Below are 25,233 nucleotides of genomic sequence, written 5' to 3'. Positions count from 1 at the left end.
GCAAAGGAATCAATTCGATTATCCATTTAGAGGGCCCAGGAGAAATGGATTAACTTAAGTGATTTGTAACTGTGCACAGGTAGGTAGTATTAAGGCCACCTAGTGATTGCAGGTACCCGCGCGCATGCTACTTTCCTGGGTGGGTGATTTAACAAGCAAGGCACATACTAATTAAGACCAATTCTCACCGGGACACTAGCAGCGTGGGCGCCACACCACCTTTAGCAGAGAGGAGATGGCCACTTTCTACTTCTTAGGAGACAGTCAGGAAAAGCTCTGCTCAGCAACCGAGGGAACAGTGCTGAGGGTGCCTGCAGGATAGGTGTGCAGGGCTGAGGCTGCCAGCCGGATGGGTGTGCAGGGCTGAGGCTGCCAGCCGGATGGGTGTGCAGGGCTGAGGCTGCCAGCCGGATGGGTGTGCATGGAGCAAACAGTGTAGATGCTGCTGTGCAAACAGCACAGAGCACAACCACAGTGTGCCAGTTCCCTTTCTAAGAGTCTGGGAGGATGAGAGAAGGTAGATTGTAGGGGGAAGAAAAGGGAAAATAGGGGAGGACAGGGGAAGAGCAAATAGGGAAAGGGGGAGTGGGAAGAATGGACGAGGAGGGAAGGAGAGGGGGAAAGGGAAGGGGAGGGGAGAGGAAAGGAGAAATGGAGGAGGAGGAGGAAAGGAAGGGGGAGGAGGAGAGGGGAAAAAGGGGGGGTGAAGACAAGGGGATGGAGTGAGGGAAGAGAGGGAGGGAGAGATATAGGGGAAAGGAAAGAAGTTAGAAAAGAGGGATAGAAGGAGGGCGGGAAGAAGGAAGGGGGATGGGAACAGGAGTTTTTGCTTGGCAGGTGCGATGGTGTCAATGTTTTTCAGCTCCCAAGGGCAGGGCTGAGGGTGCCTACAGGATGGGGGTGGATGTGTTAGAGCTGAACACCCAGAGTGGCCCTGGAGGTGGGTGAGGAAATCCTCCAGGAGGAGTCCCTTCCAGGAGGTCCTTAGGTCACTCGGAGTCGGGCCTTTCTCAGGAAGCTCTTTCAGCCGTTCTGCTGTGAGCTGTTGATCTGTCAATGTCTGAAAGAAAATGGTCCCCCAAAGGGAGTGGCACTATTAGGAGGTGTGGCCTTGCAGGAGGAATTGTGTTGCACGCACATTCCCATAGACTTCTGGGACCTATATCCAATCTGTGACCTCAGTTGGAAGCTAGAAGATGGGACATCAACAGGAGGACTCCGAGGTTCCTGTCCCCTCTTTTGGCTGGAAGAACAGGCAGAGATGGCTCCGCTGTTTTGAATGGCTTCAGATAGAGCAAGCAGACTTATACAGGGGCAGTGAGATGAGAAAACTAGAAATCAAACAGGAATGGTTTCCAAAAGCCTGCAGTTATTTCTTCCTAACTCTTTCTTCCTTTTAAAAATCTATTATCCTGCGTCCACATTAGCCAAAACTCAAGGAGTTTTCCAAACCTCCTAACAAGATTTGGCATGGCTTCAGGACTCGCAAAGGGAGCAAACGGGAGCCACAGGAATGTGAAATTGGCTCCTGTCAGCGGGCTGACAGGCTCTCAGCCCACTTCTCTGGTGGAGGGCAGGATACACAGCAGAGTCCGTCACTTCCCTTGATGCTATGTCTTCTTGGGGAGACCACTGCTGAGGTCCAGATGGTCCCCAAATGGTAACAAGAAATATTGGATGAAGTTGAGACCAAACCGAGTGGCAGAGGCGGAATGCGAGCAAATCAGAGGCAATCACAAACAGAGCGAAGTCACTGCAGAGGGAAAAAAATAGCCAGCAGCCCCTGCCTGCTGCTCTGACAGCCGCTCCTTGCCACATGGTTTCCCCTCCTTCTCCACGGGACAGCAGCTTACAAACATGGGAATTCATTTCACTATTTGGTCTTCCTGCTTGGATTTGCTTCACAGGGTATGGATCGGATAGCCTGCAAACTCCCCTGAGCGTCTACCACGAGTCAGGCACCAAGAGGACCCCGAGCTGCCCTTCTGAGCTGCGGCAAGTGAGGTGAGGGAAAACTAACTCAAGTCATGGTACAGGGAGTGTCACGACAGGGAACCATATGGAGCACTTTCACAGAGAATGTGCCGTTTCCAGTCACAATGCCACTCATGGAACAGAAGCCAACACCAGCCCCTGGGAACAGCCAAAGAAAGCTTTCTGTCATTGCTGGAACAGAATCTTTCGAGCTCACTCATTCCTTGAATTCTATGTGGTAACGTTACAAAGATGCTCATTGCATGCGGTCGTGTTGAACGTGGTCTTCCTGTCTTAGCTTACTAGGGTTATCGCTGCTGTGATGAAACACCACAACCAAAAGCAAGGTGGGGAGGAAAGGGCTTATTTGGCTTATACTTAATCATCACTGTCCATTATCAAAGGAAGTCAGGATAGGAACTCAACAATGGCAGGGACTTGGTGGCAGGAGCTGATGCAGAGGCCACAGAGGGGTTACTTACTGGCAAAAGTAACCATAGAGGCTGCTTACCGGCTTGCTCATGGCTTTCTCCACCTGCCTCCTTACAGAACCCAGAACCACCAGCCTAAGGACAGCACTATCCCCAATGGGCTGGGTCCTCTGCCATCACTCACTGATTAAGAAAATGTCCTACAGCTAGATCTTATTTCTTAGCTGAAGCTCCCACTGCTCACGTAAGTTTAGCTTGTGTCGAGTTGACATAATCTATCTGGCACATTTCCCAAACTTGTGCTTTGCTCGTCTTCTGGTTTCGACACAGGCACCAACACATTGTCTAGAAGCCGAGACTCCAGGTGTTCAAGTTTGGTGTGTGAGCTGATTCCTGCTGTTACAGTATCAAGAGTTTGAGAAAGTCAGCTTAGAAAAGGTGGAGCTGGGCGTAGTGGAAACTGCCCGTGACCCTAGCTAGCTTTTAGGACGACCACATGCTTAGGGTCAGCCTGAGCTATCGACTGAGACATTGTCTCAGGAAAGCTATCTAGGCCAATGAGAGGTTTATGTTGACTCACAAGTGTGGAGGTTCCATTATGGTTTCTTGACCCCTTGCCTTCGGCCAATGGCTGATTGTAGAAGAACGTGTGTGGCAGAGATGAACCACACCCTTCTGGCTAGCAAGCCAAAGGCAAGTGTGGAGAAGAGTGTACAGCTTCTCAGTTCCCTTTGAGGGCACACTTCCAGGGCTCTACAGACCTCCTGGTAGGCACCATCACTTCCCAATAGCACTGCTCTAGCAAACAAGCCTTTAATGCCCTTGGTGGACACTGAACGCGGCTGCTGTAACAGTACCCTTGATTTCCACCCCACCCCTGCTGTGACCTCCAGGTATTCACAAGGAAACACTGATTCTCTGACTAGACCATATTCTGGTCTACCTGCCTCTGTCTGTGTATAGCCTTCCCTCACGGCCAAGTTGCTGTTTCCACTCTCTCTCTCTCTCGGGTTTTCATGACAAGGTTTCTCTGTAACCTTGGAACCTGTCCTGAAATTAGTTATTGCAGACCAGGCTGGCCTAGAGCTCACAGAGACCTGCCTGCTTCTGCCTCCCGAGTGCTGGGATTAAAGGCGTGCGCCACCACCGCCAGGCTGGATGTCACAATTTCTGAATCCCTCCACCACATTCTCTTTCCTGCCAAGCTACAGACTACAGCCCGGTCTTTCTACTCTTCTCCACCCGACAGGCCTTTGTCTTATCCATCCTTATCCTGCCAGTCTTTCTCTAGCAGGTCTCTTGTCCGAATCCAGACCTTGGCATAGCCATCTCCTTTGGGAGAAACTTCTCTGTGCTACTATGTTTGGATTATTGGGATCACTCCCTGATGCTTGTCTGTTTACCTAACTGTTAGTGGTCTTAGCATGGAAGGAGACCTGGGTCCAAAAAGGAACATGGGCTGATTTTTAAGTCTCCCGTCTTTACTACAGTCCCTGACATCCAGGGAACACTCAACAGTCTATGTGGAATAGATAAAGGATGAACGCTTGACAGAGCGATAGATAAACTTCCCAAGAATGGTTTCAGGATGTGAGTCCCAGCACTGCAGACCCGTTACTGTTATAACAAACACACACTGTGCACATGCCCGCAGGCACGGGGCAGTCCACTTTTGTCATTCTAAAGCCTGGGCTCCTGTTTTTATTTCGCTTCCTGCTTGTTCTCTGGCCTTGGGTTCCTCTGGAGGACTGTGTAGCTGGTGAATAAAGACGGGATCACTAATCTTACACACACTTGCTTCCTCCCATGTTGTAGTGTGTGCCCTCTGAGACGCTTTAAATAAAAGCAGTCTATGTATCTTGGGTAGGGCTCCAGTTTGTTGGCACTGCTATTTCTGGTTTACACACACACACACACACACACACACACACACACACACACACACGCTCCTCTCAATGGCAATTCCACCTGATACTTAGGTTTCCTCTATGTGCAGCCAGCACTATTCTAAGGACTTTCATGGGGTAACTAATTTAATGATCACCACTGATGTGAGCACTCTTCCCGCCCTCATTTCCAGAGGCAGAAACGGAAGCATACAAAGCCTAATAACTTGCCCCATGTCACACAGCCAGAAGGTGGCAGAATACATATTTTTACCAACGTGGGCTAGCTTTGGAATGTGCAGACTTCAGGATCAGACTATAGTGCAGATGGCAAAGGTAAAAGATGACCTACGTCATAAGCCCAAGGTGAGTGCAAGGTTCTAGGAGGAAGAGGCAGGAGGGCAGTTTAGGAGCCCGCCCCAGGACAGGACAGCCCGGTCCTCTGTGGCAAGTGTGGCCAGCTGACACATGAGTCAGCCCCCAGAGGTGCTTAAGGCAGACGGCCAGGACACCTGGCTGAAGGTACAGAGAACAACATGACAACAGCCAAGGGGACAAGGCAAAGAGACTGTACAGTACAGGAGAAGGAGGGAGAAATCCCGAACCGTGGGGCTGACAGCCTGCAGAATGGGAAAGAGGAATACTGTGAACGAGAAGGCTGGAAACGCTGCTAACTCGCATGGGTGAAAACGAGGAAAAACCGACAGAGGTTTAAGCAGAACTGGAGGAAGCGTCATAAAACGCGAGCAAGAATGTCCCCATCACAGGAGTCGTTCCAGAGACGGGCTGTGTTTCCTTCTTCTGTTAGCATCTTGCTTTCAATCTTTGTACTCATACCAAGCACAGAACAACAGTTGCCATGTTAAGAAGGCTGTATAAACTCATGGAAGTCTTTGGAAGTCTCATAGAAACACACACGCTCTATCATATCTACAGGGCTAGGGCAGAAAGTACTAGTTTTACAAGTCACACAGGACAGACCTGCTGTCTTTGGAATCTCAAGCGGAGCCACGAAGTCCTGAGCACAGCCCTGACCCTGGCACGGAGTCAGCAAATGCTGGCTCCTTGTGTCCTCTCTGAGCTGCTACAGAAAATGAGTGTCGTGCTTCCTTCAATGGGGACTGTCACTGATATATACACTCTCATGCCTCGTGATCCTTCATTTAGCTCTTGTCCTTTTTTCCCTTTGACTAGAGTTTGTTCATTACTCTTCTGTAATCGCTAATAACGGCAGTTAGGGAGAAAGAAAGAAGCCCAACAGGATGATTTATCCGGAGCAGCCGAATTAGTGTATGGAGAGCGAAGGCGCGTCAGCACGGATGGATATTTATGGGGAAGCTGTATATTACAGCTTTGCTCGTTAAGATGCTGTAGTTAAGATTCTCTGAATGTTAATGATCTGTATTAGAGGAATAATGACGGCTTCGCAGCAGCAGCAGCAGCAGTTAACAGATACCCCATGCACCAGATCTCCCAGTCACTTGACGGATGCTGCAGAAGGAGCAGCCGCGCATGGCACCTGTTCCTGGAAGAGCCCACTGTCCTTCCTTCTGCACTGGGAAGTGCCACCCACAAAAAGCAGCGGGAGCGAGCTGGTCCAAAGCCTCCAGCTTTGGGGTCTCAAGCGTTCTGCTTCTAGTGGTTACATAGTTCAGCAGAAAAAATGCACGAGTTTGGGGAAGGGCATCCCCAGATCCTGGTTTGTTCAAGGCAGACCTTGTTTTTGCCTGTTAGGCTGGTAAAATTGTTAATATCGGCCCTCCTCCCCTTTCATTTGGAAGTAGACCAGTTTGGAGGATAAACTAGGTCACCTTAGCTTAAGGGTCAAAGAGGTGGATGAGGGAGACATCTTAGCTCTGCTTCATCTGGCTGGACTTAGCGATTTAATGCTCTGGTTCCTCAGCACCCTGCTGGGACATCTGCTGTTACAGCACTTTGGGACAATTTTGCAATAACAACGTACAGTGCCTAGAACAGTGGGGTGCTCGATATTTTGTTTGTCATCCCTGCTGTGATGGCGTCCAAGGATTCTGGTACTTGAGGAGTTGGTACCTACTTGGGGGTGCTGTTGTGGGTAAGTTTGGGAGCAGAGCTTTGCTGGAGAAAGTATGTCCCTGGTGGTAGGTTTAGAAATGACATGGCTGCACCCTATTTCCAGTTTGCTCTCTGTGCATCATGCTGATGGAAGATCTGTGAGTTTACTCGCAGCTTCCTGCTCTGGCCGGCGTGCCGGTAGCTTGCCCGCCACGCCTCCTAACCATGACAGAGTCTTATGCCTCTGGATGCATTAACCAAAACAAACTATTCTGTAAGCCACTTTTATCACAACAAACAAAAAGGAACTAATATGCTTGGCAGGAAGGACTGACTGTGTCCCTTCTTCCCTCAACAAATGGGCTGAAGTCCTACTTTTCAGTGTGGCTGTTTCCTCCGGCTCTACCGCCCCATCTTCCCTAGCCACTCGCACAGGCCACAGTAGGATGCGTCTACAATTCAAGGACAATTTTTACCCTGATGTGGGACTATGCAGCCTGTATGGGCTGTGAACGGTTGCTGCTATTGCTTAAACTACCTGTCTCTGGTGCTCTGTTCTGACCGCTCCAGGGGATGCCACACAGCCTCAGCACTGCGGTGCCACTGGAGGGTCAACACCATCCTGGGCTGTCAGTTAATGCTGATTGGAGACATGATGGTTGGTCTGGGGCTTTCCACACCTTCTCACCCCTCTAGCAGACTGATAGCAGCCTAGCGACTGAGGCAGCTGTCACTCTGGCTCACGTCTTAAAGGACTTGGTTGAGTCTGCATGATGGCTGACAATCATAACGATGACCAATGTTTACTGAGCACTTACTATGTACCAGGTGCTGTTATAAATATCTTACATGAATTATTTATTTAAAACTCAAAAGCCTCTCTGAGTCAGGGGGCCACAGCCATTATCCACTTGTAGCAGGCGGGCACACTGAGGCAAAGGGCCAGTGGACACAGCTGCTAACCAAGGAATACAGATTTCCCACCCAGAGAGCAGGGCTGCGAAGCTCACACTCACCCGAATCCCTCCGTCTCCTGCCAGTTCTAGCTAGACTATGATGCAACACTATTCTTGCTCAGTCTCTGCAATGACATGAGGAAATGCCTCTTCACGTTGTGTCGGCTCATCACTAGTAAATCAAGCAATTTCCTGAGAGTTGAGCAACAGAAGGTTTACTCACAACCCCATGTGATACAAACCCAAGTTCAAGATGGGACATTCTCTGAAGGACCTCTGCCTCTGCCTTCCAACTTCCATGAACAGAGTTAACTACTTAGGTTGCTCAGCAGGAGGCAGTGGTTGGAGACCTCACACTGCCCAGGTGTCTCTGGCGTGACTGGGAGTGTGGCCGAGTCTCCAGGTCTCGAGTGTGGTTTTAGCCTCCACAGACAGCTCCTCACTCTTTCTGTGCATAGCCGCATGTCCTGGGCTCTGCTAAGACTACCTCTTCCTTTGCCCTGGCTCTTTTACTAATCCGGGTTATCCAATTGCCTCGTTAGACTTTTCTGCTCTTTTAGTAACTTATAACTAGCGCCCCGCAATAAAGTCCCTCTGTTAGCCAGGCGGTGGTGGCGCACGCCTTTAATCCCAGCACTCAGGAGGAAGAGGTAGGCGGTTCTCTGCGAGTTCGAGACCAGCCTGGTCTACAGAGCTAGTTCCAGGACAAGGACAGGCTCCAAAGCCACAGAGAAACCCTGTCTCGAAAAACCAAAATAAATAAATAAATAAATAAATAAATAAATAAATAAATAAATAAATAAATAAAGTCCCTCTGTTAAACCACCTGGAATGTTTTCCGAGTCTCCTGATGGTTGTAGTTAGATAATTCTAATTATCTAATGGTCTCCCCACCTGGTAAACCACCTGCTGAGGCCACCGCAGCAGTACTGCTAAGAAGCAGCTCTAACAGTGACCAGCGAGCACCAGAGTCTGCTTGACACATCCCAATCCCTCATCTTATTCAGTGCCCTTGCTTGTTGGGACAAGCTTCCTCCAGCATCCTCGTCCTTCACTCCCATGGAAACCTTCTGTGGCCTGGCCACTTGAGGTGACCCATCGGTCTCTGGGGATATGCCAGACTTTTCTTCTCCATTTCAGTGCTCTTAAGTACTCAGTTCCCTCTTATATCTGTTCCTCTTTCTCCAGGGACAGATTCCTATGGTCTACAGGATCCTACCGCCACTGCCAGCCCTGGCTGAGGTCTTTGCTCAATGCCTTCGAGCGACGCTTTCTGCCTACCACCATACTCCTGTGGTTTCCTGTACACAGCTTCTCCTAACATTGGCCGTTTATGTTAACCATTATTTTCTATGCTTAGCCTATGGGAACCATCAAGATTCTTCAGTTACCTATCTCTTCCATCTATGTATTGATAGGACACAAAATATTGTCTCAATGATAGGGGGTCACAGTGAATATCTGCTTATGGAGGAGTGAATGAATGAGGTTATAACAGAGCTTCTCAAGGAGGTCTTGAATCAGTTAGAGTTCTAGGCTCCGGGATTAGAAAAGTCAGAAAGTCTATTAGTGGGGCCTACAAGTTCAAAGCCAAAGGGTATTTTCTCCCACACCTATCCCAATTGTTTAGGAGGGACTTTTATGTTGGGTGAGATTAAATCAGAAGAAGTCTTTCTAATGTTCCTTGTTGCTTTCACACTGTGGGGATTCAGGATTCTATTTCAGGACAACTTTCCTGAGCAAAAGTAAAAGAAAGTCCACGTAATGAACGTTAGACGCTGCTACCTTCCCCATCCTCTGTGTAAATGCCTGGGTTCAGGCTCCCTTCCCTCCCCGTGGGTCCTCCTCCTGTGTGACATCTCTGTTAAGTGCCTTGCAATAATTATAATTTCTGTACAATGTGGTGCTTAATGAGGAAGGGAGGCTGACAAATGTTCAGACTAGATTTAATCCAATTATGCAACATCTTGATCCAGATTTCCAACTAAAGGAAAAACCAACTGCCGAATTGTGAATGAAAATTTATTTGCCATAAAAGATGGGAGTTGCAGGGGGGAAGGAGCGAATAGTTGTCAAGAGAATTCTTGCAATTCTTCACTTTAATGGATTGACTCTTCCTACATTTGTAGCTGAGAAGCGGAATTAAAACTTGAGCAGGGAGAATCAGACAAACGCTGGCTGCCGGGGCACAGAGGCCTCATACAGGAATGCGCGGTGTGTGGAGGAGAGGTAACACTGGAAGTGGAGCTACTCCCAGCAAGAGGAGATCTTTGGTGTCTACAGATGTCTCTTTAACACCAGGGGACTGGAGCACTGTGCTTAGCAGGGCGAAGGTGCGGAGGGAACAAGCCCTGCCTGTTTGAAACTCAGTCTAAATGAGGAGAGGGGTGTTTGAAGCCAGTCAGAAGTGCTGGGCCCCAGGAGGGAAGATGGCCATTCACAAACACACTGGAGACTAGGACATTAGGAGACAAGATCTGAGGCCTGGGTACTGATTCACACCAGGGTAAAAGGGAGGAGCCAGAGATCAGAGGAGGAGCTCAGTGGGCACAGAGTTAGCCTATCATGTTGTAGGTCCTGAGTTTGAGCACCAGCACCCTATAAACTGGGTGGTAGCACACAGAATCCTTATCCCCACACTTCAGAAACAGCAGCAGCGAGCTCTGCAGTTCAGAGTCCTCTTTGGACTCAGAGAGTTCTTGAGTCTTGGCACTACATAAGATCTCATCTAGAAAAATGATAAAACCAACAAAATCACAGTATGTTTGAATAAAAATCATGTGGATGTCTGAGCCACACAACCTAGGGTTTGGTTCTTGGCTCTGCTATTTACCAGTTTCGTGAGTGTGAGCAATGGGCCCCACAAGTCTCCTTTTCTGCAGGTGTCAAGTACACGTACCTCCTAGAGTTGTGATAAGGGAGAAAGACAAATGGAATCCAGAGCCCAGGCTGCCCATAGTATGTAGCAGATGCTCTGTAAATTCTAGCTCCTTTCCCCACAGCTAAACTAGCCTTACATACCTAGTACATATGGTTAGTGCTTGGTACTATAAAACCAAGGAAGGCACTGACGTGAAGGGTGAATGTCAAATCCCATCACTGGGATTTTTTTTTTTATCACTTTCTTCTAGTGTGGCTCCTTTTCAGGGCACACAGCTAGATCTACTGCCCTCATCTCAAGCTTTCCTGAAAGAAATGAAGAAGGAACGTATTTTCTAGATACCTGTTCCATGCTGGAAGCGTGCTCAGAGAGCTGGCTTGGTTAACACCAGATAAACTGCTTCACACCCAAAGCACTAACTTCACAGGACAAACCCATTACTCATGGCTGTGTGTTCCAAGAGGGCCATTGTGAGTCAGGGAGATTTAAAAAAAAAAAAAGGCAGGAATGGGGCCTCTCCTATCTGATTTGGCAGCTGAGGCATTAGGAGAAGCTTAAAGGGCAAACACTGCCAACTTTAGACGGACATGGTGGCAAACGGAACGTGAATAGGTGAATCGTTTTGAGACCCCCACTAGGCCAGTTCCCTTCACAACACAGAAATAACTAGGAGCCACTTATGTTGCCTGAATATTCTTAGGAGAAGAGACTCTCCACTCAGGGAAGCCGCCTTGCCTTCTGGATATCAGTTTAACGGTCTGAGAGCTCTTCCGTGTCATGAGCCCTGATTTGCTCTCTCTGGTCATTTTACTTGTGCTTGTCTCTTAGTCATAGAAGAGAGGCAACGAAGACCAACCGAGGCAGTAAGCATCAGGGGTAGCTTAGCAACACGGGACTCTATCTGGTTTGGACCATGCACACAACCCTTTTGTACTAATGGACTTAGCAGCCTGAGACCCGTACCCACGTATATTATGTACACACCTCACTCCAAACAATGCATCCGGCAGCCTGTTAGAAACCTAGGCCCCCGAGCCCTGCATCATGCTGCCCACACACCCCTCTCTGAACAATGGAATGAGTGGACTTCTCTGAATGATCACCAAACTGAGATCGCATTCAGTCTTACTCAGGTTATGTCTTGGTATAGAAGGTAGGAGGGGGGGGCTGATCTGGGTTGAACTGGTTTTGTGCATGTGCACAGTATGGCAAACTATGTCCTCAAAGTGAAACTATTCCTATTTATCATTTTGTGCCTATGCACAATTGAGTGTGCACATCATTAAAATCAGATGCATCATGGGAAGAGGCATGGCCTGGAGAGGAAATAGTTATATCATTGAACCTGAAAATCTAATAGATCACCCCCAAACTACATCTCTTAGTAACCAAACTCTTCTTTTTATTTACCTTACAGAAGAAGGCTCCACACAATAATCAGGGCCCCTGTGTTGTCCCTCATTGTCCACTGTCAATCTTGACAGTGTATTTTTTACTAATCTGTGCTGTTGCTACGTCTGAATGACGTTTCCCTGCCACTTTCGCCAACTATGTAAACTGTTATTTTATTCTTGAGTTAGATGCCAAGAACTTGGAAGACACCCAGTCCATCCCCAGCTACTGCTACCAGTACCCTCCTTGGTACTCATTTCTCCTACAAGCAGCCTTCATCTTCCTTGAAGACTGATTTCATACACACTGAACTTTCCGAGGGCCCGGGTGTCAGAAGAGGATGGTCAGTGTATTCGTTACGCAGAGGAGGAGAAACAGCCTCAGAAAGTTGAACTGAGAAAGATCGCAACCAAAGTCACGGAGAACTATGGGAGGCATCTGACGTTTCTTCGGTTCCGACTCCATGGTTCATTTTGATGCCATTAATGTCCTATGTAAGGTATCAATTTGACCATCTGCTTGTTTGCCACTATGCCAAACTTTTAAGACTCTCACCGAAGCTGACTCTGATGGCTGGGCAGGGGGAGTGGATTCTAACAGAATTCAGAATTATGACTGATAATCAGAAAGTCTTCTATGCCTAACACAACTACAGAAGAGTTTTAAGTGGGGAGCAATTATAAGGTTCAGGACAAAAGGTCTTTGGCAGGCATAAGACTATTACATAGGGGAACGAGGACCATCGAGCAGAAAAGCACCGTTTCTCATCTAAAATGACATGATGCTTTGGGTCTGTGACACTGAAACAGAGGAGTGTGGAGGGGATGTCTCATCCCGCTCGCTCACAGCGTCTGAAATGGGCACTCGCAGCCTGAGTGCTCTTCTCTCCCTGGCAACCCCACAGTGGGACCAGAACCATTCTGAAAGGCTAATGCAGTGATAAAAAGCTCTCAGTAATGGCTGCAGTAATGCCATCCTTGGCAGCCGGTGTCCCCACTCAGGAATGCACATCCCTGATAGTCAGCCCCAGTGCTAGGATATTTGGCTCGAAAATGTCTAGAATTATGAACTGGCAGACACAAAGAGTATCTAAAGTTCGTCTCTGTTCAGTAAGGGTGTTGATGATGAGTTCATCAGCTTAGAGATGCCTCTAGGTGAGGTCAATATGGGCTCAGGAGTCAAAAATACCTTGCAATCCATTTGGTCTCCAAGGGGCTGGCATTGTGCCCAGGGTTTGCTCTAATCCTGCTCATCCGCAGAGCTTTGCTTGTTACATTTTCCTTCCTAAAGCCTTCTGTCTATCCACCTAACTTCCCATAACCAAGCATGCATGCCCTTGGCTTTGTCAGACCTTTACATAAAAATATACCTGGGTATTTAAGATTATAAAAGAGATTATCCCCTGTGAAAAGCTTCCTGTTGTCATGACCAGGAAAAGAGGCAAACATGTATGTATGCTAGGTGAGGGTGGGATTAATGATTATCTTGGCTTAGAGTTCCCAGGAAATGTGGAGGGGGGGTGTAGGATGACCCTAAGAAGAAATTTGACGGAAGAGGATATCCCAGGCTAATAGTAAAGTAAGCACATAAAGGCAACAAATCCAATAGACCACAGAGCAAGAAAGGGCTGGGTGGATTTGTGAAGTGAGGTGTGGGGGTGGGGGAGACTGGAATCACAGGCAACCGAGCAAAAGGAAGGAGTGTGAAGGAGGCAGTCAGCTTTCTGCCTATAGCTGGGTCCTAAGCAAGGTGAGACAGAGGGTGAGCGTCAAGAAACACTAAATTCTAATTTCTGTCCCCAAACTCTGAAATCCCTGATCTATCAGATGGGTTCTGCCGTTAAGGCCACTTCCGCTGATATGAGATGATGAGCTGCTTGCTGGGGTTCTGGGACAGCAGAGGAGGGCTCCCGTCACGGACAAGACCCACAGAACTTGACTGGTGTGAATATGCCTTGTTAGGAAAAGATAATTTACCATCAACATCTCAAGGAGACCAGAAACCCCAGGAGGCCTGTCCCCTGGCAGTTCACAGATAATTAGGTAGAAGAAACGGAACGACAGCCTGCAACTTCCGAATCCTCAGCGGGCTCAGCACTATGCTGCGTGCCGACTGAGACTAGCTTGCACCATCCTCCCACAAAACCTGCTTAGGCAGACGCCAGCTTTAGTTCCATGTTCAGATGAACAGAGACTTAGAAGAGCTAATACAGCAGCCCAAGTCACAAAGCTAGGGAGTGGTGAGGCTGAACTCAAATCCAAGCGCCTCTGATCACAAAGCCCACACGTCCAGTCACTGGAGAATCCCGCTCTCTGCCAATGAGAAAACATCATCAGAAGTTCCATAGACATGAATTCACAACTGCAAGTTCCTTAGGGATTCTGGGAAAGATGCAGAGAAAAAAATTTTCCAACTGAATCTTGACTGTTGGACAGAGTGTTTTTTAGCAAGAGTCGGGAGGTGTGAGGAGAGGAAGGAGAGGCTTGTGGTGAGAGAGAGGAGGGAGGGTACTTGAGAGCCTGATCAGTAAGGCATCTCCAGAAGCGGAGGATCAGTGGCTGGGGACTCTGGGGTCAGGAAGCCAGCGTGCCCAATGGGCTGTCCTACAGAGTGAGCCCATCAGAAACCACCTCAGATGACAGCGAAATACAAGCAAGGCAACCGGGAAAAGGAAGCAGTAGCAAGGAAGCAAGCATATTTCAACTTGATTATTATCACTCAGTAGTGATTTCGCATGCCGATGGCGATAAACAGATTGCACGAGAGACATTCCCCTACACTCTCCATATATTCTCTGTCCTTTGTGGGAAAACTACAATTTCTACCAAGGTGTAGCGTTTGTTTTCTAAACCTGAATCCAGGACAGAATTGAATTACTCATAGTCTCAGAGGGTCTGGGTGTCTCCACGCACACGCTGGAACCCGTGCCACCACAAGGTGACTGCAACCTGACAACCCTGCTGAAGGAGGAGACACTCCATGGAAGAAGATGCTACGGCCTTTCCTGAAGCTGCCTTAGACTACAGCTAACCACATCCCCCATCTGTGAGCCGGCTCAGCAGGGATAGGCGCAACTGCCTCCAGATCCACAGGTAACCAGAGACACATCAGTCAAGTAACTCTGGGAAAGGCAGACAATAGCAGAACCACATGGACGGCCCATGGACCTGTGAGCAGTAAAGAGCTGTTCAGCCTGAGCTTTGGGAGTTGAGTGTTTGGTATTAGGACTATGCATGCCTGGGTTGTCCTCCATACCCCTGTCCCCAGTTAGGTCCTTAATGGAGCGACTCTCTACTTGAGATGTATTTGGGGTTGCATTAAAAAGAGTATTTAGGTCAAAGAAAATTGAGACCTACTCAATTTCTGTAATATATATTCATAACTCAAAATATATTCCTCTTGCATATTCATATACGAGTACACGTTAACCTTCGTAGCATATTTTTAAATGCATTAAACACCTGAAAAGTTCGGTGTTTTAATTTTTGGAATCACTGATGAACATCTCATTGGTCAGTGCTCCTTGAAACCCCAGCTTGGAAATGGACGCTAGCTTTCTTTGTTCTGTTGAGAAGGCAGGTGAATGATTGGCTGGGGTGTGAGGTCTGCCTGTCTCCTTTTATCTTGTTCATAGCCTATATATTACCAGACACTTCTAATTTTTTTTGAAGAAAAGTCTTCAGCTAAATGTGGCTTCAAATTAAACCACGTAATTATTATCCTTAATTTTAGATGATCTATCGCTAGGTAAGAGATATACTGATATGGTCTTAAAATGCAAGAATTATAGTGGTCTTTAGGAGAGCATGTAGTAAAATCGATAAACCCTCATCCTTTCTCTGGCCTTCTTTGTGACATATAAATGACTCCAAGGGTTTCTGGGAAAAATGCCTATGCAGATTCTTAATTCTGTCAGACCACGTCCTCACTATGTTATCGGGTACAGGTCTCTCTCCAAAGAACGTTATGCACTGTAACGATGCTAACCAGTTTCCATGGGGCTCCGAGGCAGCAGAACACAAAACAAAACCCCAAAATATCTTTGCCCAGTCAGCAAAAATGCCTTTGGCTTTGACTGCTGTGGAGCTGCTGATGTGGGAGGAGAGCGGTGCAGGTGTGTGTGTGTGTGTGTGTGTGTATGTGTGCGTGTGTGTGTGCGCGCACACATGCACGTTTCCATGTGTGTGTTCAGAAGGCCATCTGTCAGCTTGGTGATCCAAGCTATGAAGAAAAACCATGCATATTTATGAAGGTTGGAGGCGGAATAGGGCACGGGTGGTTGAAGGCAGAGTGTAAAGAGGGGCGGGGCCAGGGGCAGCTATGACAGCAAACACTGTCTCCGTGCGACATACTGCTCCAGGAGGAGGAAGAACTTAAGGCATGAGCTTGGGATCCAAAGACATTTATTCTTTACACAATCGTTCGTTTTTAGCTCTGCTCACTCACTCTCAAAATTGCACTTTCAGTGCAGCCATGCTGTGCCAATGCCCCCTAGTAATCAGGTCACGGATAGGGCACGCTTTCTGTCCTCGGCAGACACACAGTGAGGGCGTGACTACTCCTGGTAAGTATTTTCAAGCAAATTTATTCAGATTTACCAACAGATACCATATACTGAGTGGCTAATATAAAACGCTTAGAATCGGGTTGTCATGGTTTTCTATCACCATTACAAGCACAAGGCAACTAAAAACTAAACAGAGAAAAGGACTCACCCAAGGTCACAAAGCCAGTAATGAAGCCAGAACTCAAAGCCAGCTCTGTCTCATAACACTGGAACAGTACCTCTGTGCTCAGAGACAGCTAAATGTTAGGCACAGAGCTGGACTTCAAGAGCTATGATTTCACTGAACACTTTTGGGGAACACAAAATCCAATGCTTCACGTAGACATATTAAGAGGAAAATAACATTCGCCATTATCATTCATTGCAAAGGGAGGGACAAAGCCCGCAGAAAGATGCGCTGACCTGTTTGGGGTAAAGCAGGCTTCCCAAAGGAGGTGCATACTCATTCTGAGAAGCTGACCAGCCCAGATCAGTCAAAACGGCCAGCTCAAGCTTTGCTTGTTACAGCAACACCCAGGAATATCCTCATTTCATCAAATTTACAGCCTCTGCTAAGGATTTTCCCAAGATGTTTCTCTCAGTCTTCCTAAGATAAAAGGCAGGCGGTACCTGCTTTTAACAGGTACAGAGCCTTTGAGAGACAAAGGGTTACTCAGAGACCCTCAGCCAGTGCCCATTGGTGACAAGAACACCCAAGCCTTAGACTTGAGGAGTAGGCTAGTCCTTTGGGGATGATGGTCGATTTCCCAAAGGAAAACCCCAGGGGGATTCTCTCACCTGGGCTCTGTGTAGCTCTGGACCCAAGCCAGAGGAAACCAGTGAGTAACTTAGAGTGACAGGACCCTGGGCAGCTTGCCTTTCTGTGGGAACTGTGTAGGGCCCCACAGCTCCCCGGCAGCTACCTAACATGTACGAGCAGGATTCCCTTTCTCTGCTTCCTTTTTCTTTCACAATGAGGACAGGAGACAAATGGGGCAGCCAAGGTGATATGAGGGACGGAGCCTCACAGCAGAGAGATGCCCTGTGGCATGTGTGTTGGCAGAGGGGCGGGGCTTCAAGCTGAAGAATCTAGGGCACTGAGACAGCAGTGCAGAGAGGGACCCAGAGGAATTTATGTAGCCCTGTGTGGCTGGTGTAACTCGGAGGAACTTTCCCAACAGATATACTATTTTCTCAGTCACTAACTTCTTTGGGTAGAAGACAAACCGTGGACCAAGGGATAGAGAAACCCCACCGAAGCTCATAGGGGTGAGCAGGAGCCAGATCGGCCTGTGCTTATGTCTGCAAACCTGAGCCTCACACCTGTTTCTCTCAGGCTTCTGGAAGCATGGAAACTTGCTACCACACCGAGCAGGTCTTAGGGAACACTGAGTGAACAGTTAATGTAATCTGTTCATACAGTCAGGTATCCCCCAAGGAAGACTTCTAGTATCTTTGGGCAATGACCTTTTAGGGTTCTGAGAAACAGGGAATCCCCTTTAAGGGAAAGAACCCCTATCCTCCTTCAGGGGCTAGTCAATTGTCGATCCATTAAATATCCCTAAACTTGTTGTTTTCTGCCTGTTTTCAGCTACCAGGGCTCAGTTTTGGTAATACAAAGACCTCAGGAGACTCATGGAGGTGATGGGAAAAGATGTGCTGTTCGTAGGGGAATAACTGTCACAGGGCCACCAAGATAGGGGTGATCTGTGACCGACTTTCAGAGCAGAAACCCCAAAAGTCTCCCCGATAACTGGATGTAGGGAAAGCAAGCAGCAGACAGAGCAGGGGGAGGGGAGGGTTCGGAGGGCTTGGCCAGAAGGGGAGCGATGGGCCAGTGAGCTGATGGAGCCCTTAGATGGCCTGTCTGCCAGCCTAAGAGGCTTAGGTTTTTTTCCCCTTGGAGCTATTGAGCATGGAGAGGGTGTGACCAGAATGGCTAATAAAATCAGAAAAACTAGGGCAGCAAATAGAGCATATTTCCTCACGCATCTAAAGCTGCCAGGGGCAGGTGAGTCAATCTGGGCACAAATTGAACTGAGGAAACTGTGTAATGGGGGCTGGATCAATCGAAACCTGAAGAGCAGGCTGGCCCTCAGTGTCGCTGGCATTAGGAATAAGAGGTAGCTGTCAGTGCCAGCGTAGGGCTCTGCTTTCCTTTCTGGCTCAGATTCCTGAGTTCAGATGCACTAGGCATGATTGTCCTGGCTGTGGCACACCCACCTGCTACTTTCTCTGCGAGCATGCGACACATGGCCTTTTCTTTAAGTGCTTGCTAATGAGATGGATGAGTCCTTACACACCTTCATAGCACTGACTAGCCCTTCCATTGTTCCCCTGGAACTTCTTAACCACTTTCAGATGGGATGGGTATTAGAAAATGGCAGTGTCCTATACTTGACCATGTACTTTCTGAAGTTCTGGTTGGAGACTTATGTTCTGGAACAACTGGGATCTTGAGTCCCCCAGGCAGAACTATCTGCATTATCCAACCCCATCCATTCATTCATAGACCTTTGTTGTGATTGGTCGTTGCTCATCCGTACCATTTTTCCCTTAGGTCCCTATACCCATGAGAAACCACATGTGACTCCAGGAGCAGAAAAAGAGTTTCCCACCAGTTGCAGCCTCTGCACGAATCTGGCCACTGAGGCGGATGTACTTACACTTACAGGTTGACTTTTTGGCACATCATAAACACCTTCCTTCTTTTGGCTGGTGGGAACCTATAGAGAAATCAAATCCAACAGTCAAAACATTAGTGTCCACCTTCTTTCTTTTCTTCTTTCCTTCTTTTTTTTTTCTCCCTGTGTAGCCCTGGCTGTCACTCTAAAGACCAGGCTGGCCTTGAACTCAGTCTCTGCCTCCTGAGTGCTGGGATTAAAGGTGTGTGCCACCACTGCCTGGCTTGCTGTTCCACTTCCAAAGAACAGAGTAGGCAGATGTCTCTGCAAGTCTGACTGTCTGTGAGACAGTGCCTAAGACAGGTCCAACACTCAGGGGGATGGTTTTAGCCATGAACGCTTGAAGCCAGGTTCCTTCCCTCGAGAAAATCAATGAGGACGTGGGTATCCTCTTAAAACAAATATATGCTCTTGAGCCTTTCCCAGAGTCAAAGAACAGCTGTGGAGATCGCAAATATCACATGGAAGAAACAAAACAACAAAATCCAACTTCATTTGGTTAATCATAAAGGGAGTCTAGGTGCTATGATTTCCCTTGAGTAACTAGAAATAGTTTGTGTATGAGCATACATGTCTCTGTGAGACAATCTACGTGTTATCAAAAGTCAAGTGCCTCGTACCTATTAGCCCCCTCCTGATAATCACAGAAAGGGCTCACATGATAGAGGAAGTAAAACACCAGGATCCAGAAGTCCCTGACTGATCTGCCATCCCTCCAAATCTTCCTTCTTTTCCTTCCCCTGCTCATGCTTCTGGTCTCCTGGGGCTACTCGTCACGTGCAACACCCCGAAGGCCATCTAGTCCCCCGGCTCTGCTGCTCTCAATGGGTCTGATCAGCAATGCATCTCACTCAGGTGACGGTAAGACGCAAAGTGAGGAACTGGATAGGAGATACACCCCACAATTCTGCAATATGCTAGGGGGATGATTTCTTTTGTCACACATGCATCATATACATATGTATATGAACACATTTTGCGATATTAATAGTGTCGAATACTTCTCTAATATGTCAATCAAGGGCCCCGCACTGAAACATTCCAGATTGGAAGCACTCACTAACCGCTCCTCCCCCAGACTGCCACAGCTTTGCTCTCCACGGCAGAGACCAAACAGCAGCAGATTTATAATGTCCTGACAGGGAGGCTGTCTCTCCAGCAGGCTGGATGCTTCTCAGGAACAGACAGAGTGTGTCACAACCAGAAGGCCCCCTATGAACACCCGCTGGGTAAATCTTCCACAGAGCAGTGTGGAGGGAAACTGAAGAAGAGAAGCCCCTGCCAAGCATGGGCCAGCCAGCTCTCCTTATCCGTGAGAGGAAGAAGCTCAACCCATCCTTTGAATTCTCTTATTTTTACCCTCGTTTAACTTAAACTCCCAATGCCAACGCTATAGAAATCTATAGAAAGTGAGGCTCAGGGCTGGGTGTTATGGACTTTGCCCCAAACTTCTGATTTGGCTGTGGTTCAACCCAAATCTTTTAGGGTATCAAGATAAGACTTTTATTCTTAATATACTGAGTTAATATGGCACTAGGCATGCCCCATGAGCAGGCAGGATTGTAAACATTCTATTATCCACAAATAGTGATGGAATAACCAGGACAAGTCTTTTACAACTACAGCCATCCCTCCCTGTGATGTAGAGAAGGAAGACCAGGCCTGCAGAGGGCCCAGCAGTCAGGACTGGGACAGCGAGGCGCTACAGCCCAGGCCACTTGCTGTTTATTGCTACCCTGTTCTGGTGGCTGCTTCAGGTGCATCCTTAAAAAGCCAGACAACAACAACAACAAAGACCCCTGCATTCCCAGAGGCCCAAGCGCATCCTTGCAGAAAACAGAACTATGACTGAGCAAGGCCAGATAGAACATGCTCTTCCAGAACCCCGGTTTGCAGGTATTCAACGAAGAATGTCAGTTCTTTGGTCCTGATAACGGAGCACCTTTTAGAAGGAATCCTCTCCCTGGATGTCTACGGAGTCCTTGTTAACGAGGGCCAATAAATTACCAGCCCTCACTCTTGTTTTCCCCAGCTCACCCTGTACTTTAGGAGCGGAATGGAGTGGAAGGAAGAGTGTTCTGCTGCCTGTAATTCATTGTTCACTACGGGCACTTAGCACAGCTGAACCGCGGCTGCTTCTCAATTATCCCTGCAAATGGAGAACAAGCCATGCGATGGAGAAACCCAAACTGTGCATAATTGAAAACGCTTTTCTACTTGGCTCTCCCATGGGTGAGATATCAATCGGCTTGTTTGTCCTTTAAGATTTATCTGGGCTGGGACATGTTCTCACGACTCCTGCTTGCCTCTATGGACCCTGTTTGGACTGTTTTGTTTGTTTGTTTCGTTTCCCATCTCAGGTGCGTCCTTTTACAAAAGGAGAAAAGTTCCCAAGCACCTGCTCTATGACAGGGATTGTGTCTTTTCTGGACAGCGAGAATGGCAGATTGGCCTGGAGTCAGCAGAGCTCCTTGTGTTGGGAGAGATGGAACTATACACCAGCTACTAATGCAGAGCGTGAAAAGGAACTTTCTGTTCATGGGAGGTATGACAGACTGTTCATGCTGCCTGTGTGTCTGGAGTGCCACAGCTCTGTAAGCTTGCTGCAGAGGGCACATACTGTTAAACAAAATCATGTGTCATCAACCATTCCCAAATGAGGGCTAAGGTCTGTGGCTCTGTCATGTTTGCACGGACTGTCTGTTTCAACAACAGGGACCACTGCAGTACCACCGTGATGCAGAGTGCTGAAACTTCTAGATGGGGGGGAAGGTGAGGTTCTGGCTCCTCATCCGGGACTGCTTACAGGCTGCATGACTTAGGGGAGTCATGTTGCATTTTGAGCCTCGGCTTTCTTAATTTTTGAGCCTCAGGTTTACATGAACATCTCAGGGATTTATTTATGAACAAGGCCAGGGTCCTTGCAGCGGTCACTGTTATTTTCCTAGGTGCCCAGAAGATACTTAGGTGCCCAAAGAAAGACTTCTGAATGAACGAGTTAAATGGGTGTTAAATGACTCTAAAAGCTACACCTGAAGTGGTATACGCAGCGGGCACATCCGTGCCAGCAGTGTGGTGGCGGGTGACCCAAGATTAGCTTTCCCATTTCAAACTGATACTTAACGCGTGGGGGAAATTAACAGTGAGTTCTGAAGAACTGAATTTGAAAAACATCTACTTGGAAAGTGGGGGTAATACCTGGTTAAGGTACTCTAGGTCCAGACTGGAATTACAGTCCCTGATACTGGCACTTGGAATCCCTATGCTGAAAATGACAGCCTCGGGAGCTTTTCTTCTCCGCTCACCAAGTGACAGAAAGGTCACCATTAAGTCATGTAGAAAAATGCCCTGTGTTGTGTGAAAGTGAACTGATCATGTTTTCTGAGGCCCATGACACGAGGGACAATTAAGATTATTCACATGGCCCCGGGGACGTAACTCCTCCTCGGAAAGATGTCTCAGTGTCAGAGCCTCTCCATCCTCCTGCTGGGTACAAGCAGCAAAGCAAGGCTGCCGCTTTCTGTGGGGCTCTCCAACAAAATGGGCTGTGAGGACAGCATCATCAAAAGTGGTACCCAATGATGCCTAAGTGAAAGGAAGGGATGTCTACACAGAAGCTTCTGTGGACCAGGTACACCGTGGCATCCTAGCTTCACAGGAGTCCACACTAAACGAACCCTACCCAGGACACAGCCTGGGAACCTGAATGGCAAAAGTAATGTACATCATCCAAAGGCACAAAGCACTAAAAGGATGCCAAGCCTCAGCTTTGTGTGTCGCCTTCTAGAAACAAGGACTGGAATAAAATAAGGCCACCTTTGACTTGAGGCAGCAGGAACAGTGTGATGTACGCAGCAGGATCAGCTATGTAGAATTTGCCCTCCCCCCCAAAAGGACAGGCCATCTAATGGCTGCACCTTTTTATCCTGGTAATCTATAGGCCAAGGGCTCATCTGCTGTTAAGTGCACTGAGCTCAGGTAGACCTGCACTACAGGAGAGGAACATGGCCACAGCTTTTCCAATAGATAGGATAAAGTATTTATTCTTGTAGACGATGCCTTCCTGTTAATGGTGGACAGATGGGGAGATCAGGAGGCCAGTGCTATTAAAACAAACACGATCTTTTGATAATGACTTAAGATACATAATATAACTGGGGAACCCAGAGCCACCTAACACTGAGCTGAAAAGAGTTACAGGACTGAGGGACTTTTACAGAGATCGGACAAAGACACCCGCCTCAGAGATTCCATCTCACAGGCTCTGGGACCCCAACACCATCCTTGGTCCCCACAAGCCTCACTCCCCTTGTCTGTAAGGCGGGAAAATGACTAAAGCCATAGGGGGTGTTGTGACAGATGAAAGGTGTTCCATGTACACCTCCACGTGAGAGGACATCCGTGGGTACACGTGGATCCCATTTCTAAGGGCTTTGCTGCCTACAAAGCAAGCTAGCATGATTTCGCAAAAAAAAAAAAACAAAAAACAAAAACAAAAAAAAAACCCAGTTTTATTTCTTGCAAGGTGTGTGTTTCAGACAGCAGGAAAGACCCTATCCACGGAGATCTATGAATCTTATTTACTCATTTTACAGGTGGGTAAACGGGTGCCCAGAGACAGGAAGGAAATTTACAATTTAAATCAACGGCTGGAGCAAGTACTGGTACTAAGGTCTGGATCCACATGGATATCCGTGCCCCAGGGTGCTGCCCCATTCTATACCCCACATAAGCTTGTTTCAGTCTCACACTGACGGGATTGCCCCCTCCCTACTTTATAACTGGAGAAATGGAGTCTGAAAAAACAGCAAGGGCCTTGCTCTCTAACCATGACCCAAAGAAGGGCCAAACTGAACCCCAGCTCTGCCCCCGAAGGCAGCTCTTTCTGGCACTTTGCTGTCCCCAGTTGCTACAGTGGAGGTTCTTCCTCTGGCTGGGATGGCAGGTTAGTGACTCTTTGGCCTCAACGCTCAGGAGACACTGCAGGATGGTACAGGGCTGCAGATCTGACACAGGGACAACGGTGAAGCTTCTGTAGGTGAAGACTAAACCACCCCTTGTGTTCTCAGCCGGTGCTCCAATCTTTGCAGCCCTCCCTGCTCCAGCTCTTCCTGGTGGAGGCCCACTGGGAAGGGTCTGGGTGGACCAGGAGCACATAAATAAAGGATGGTCTACAAGACCCACTTGGACTGAGCTGTTGGGAGAAACAGCATTGGGCTTGCTCATTTAGAATTCTACCCGTTTGAGAGAAATTGAAAATACGTTTTATTTTGATTTCACAATTAGCACATGCCCAAGGCTGAATAACAGAACACACAACTAAGTAAATTAAAACCCTTGATTAAATAAATACATCACATCGCTCCTTCTCCCCTAGTACTTATGCTTTAGATGAAGACTCAAGTTCTCATTAGTGAAAAATTATCATATTTACTTGATGTGCCACTAGACCATGCTACTGTGACCCACGACCCAAACACTTTAATGGCATTCCTGAGGAGGCTGGGGCTTGGTCTTCACTTGTGTCTGGTTTTCTGCCTTGGTTCTAAGGAGCTGTGCCATCCTGGGGAATCTGCTTAAAAACCCCCACCCAAAGAAACCCCAGAATTAAAATGCCTATTTTATCACATATTTGTAAGAGTTGAATGAGTTCAAAAATGTTTTAAGTGTTCTTCTCAGTTATGAATATTAACCTGCCTCTCCTTTAGGAAGGATAAAGCCTTCAGCTTTACTTTCTTTTATTAGGTCCTTACTCCCAATGCTGCTTCAATACAGCATTTTCAGATCTGTCCCTTACTTACAGAAGTGAAGTTGGGTTTTTAACCCAACTGGATGCATGTGTTGCTTTGAGAAGTGAAAGACCCTTCTACTTGGTGGATTGCAATTCTCCAGGGCATTATCTCAGTACAATAGAACACTTGGGTTGTATGCTACTTAAAACACCCAATTATCCATTCCAGATTAAATTACTGTACACAACTGGCCATTAAAGATTTCAACATGGAGGCATGGAAACTGCCAGAAAATCGCTGGGAACCAGAAGTTAGTGTACTCAAGGGCATCACGTGAGCCTGGATGACCAAAAGACCCTGGCTTCTTGAGACTTATCAGTACGCTAGCATTTGCTAGTGGAGGGAGCATAGGAAGAAGCAAGGATCTTATACCTGGTAAATGTTTTCTTCTGTTTCAGGATCACGGATTGGCTCATGTCCGGCCTCAAACACAATGTACTATTGCAGGAGCAGCCAGAGAGGAAAGGGTAGAAGAAACAAAATAAGAAAGAGAAAAACAAGCATTTGGAATTCAGAATGCAAACCACAGCAAGTATTACAGAAGCAGGCACAAGAGGAAACATCCAAAATGATTTGGGTTACTGGGATAACATGGGCCTTGCTAAGGCTGCAGACCTTTGCTGGCTGCGTGAGTACACTGGGCCACTGCAAGTCTTT

The 25,233-nt window shown here is 47.7% G+C and overlaps 1 protein-coding gene across 7 annotated transcripts in view; it reads right to left on the bottom strand.

Annotated features, from left to right (window-relative positions):
* Dab1 (DAB1, reelin adaptor protein) overlaps window positions 1-25,233 on the bottom strand; it is a 1,103,453-nt gene that overhangs the window by 30,358 nt on the left and 1,047,862 nt on the right. For 5 of the 7 annotated variants that reach the window (XM_026782357.1, XM_026782360.1, XM_026782361.1 and 2 more), the window contains 2 exons: window positions 24,949-25,014; window positions 18,767-18,826 (listed from right to left, as the gene is read on the bottom strand). In XM_026782357.1, the coding sequence (XP_026638158.1) occupies window positions 18,767-18,826; window positions 24,949-25,014 (126 nt within the window). The remainder of the gene's footprint in view (window positions 1-18,766; window positions 18,827-24,948; window positions 25,015-25,233) is intronic. The other 2 variants (XM_026782362.1, XM_026782363.1) reach the window with 1 other exon arrangement.

Source organism: Microtus ochrogaster, chromosome 10 (assembly GCF_000317375.1).
Source record: "Microtus ochrogaster isolate Prairie Vole_2 chromosome 10, MicOch1.0, whole genome shotgun sequence".
NCBI classification, from domain to species: Eukaryota; Metazoa; Chordata; class Mammalia; order Rodentia; family Cricetidae; genus Microtus; species Microtus ochrogaster.
The sequence above is the reverse complement of the archived record's forward strand: the minus strand, read 5'-3'. Positions and strand labels throughout refer to the sequence as shown.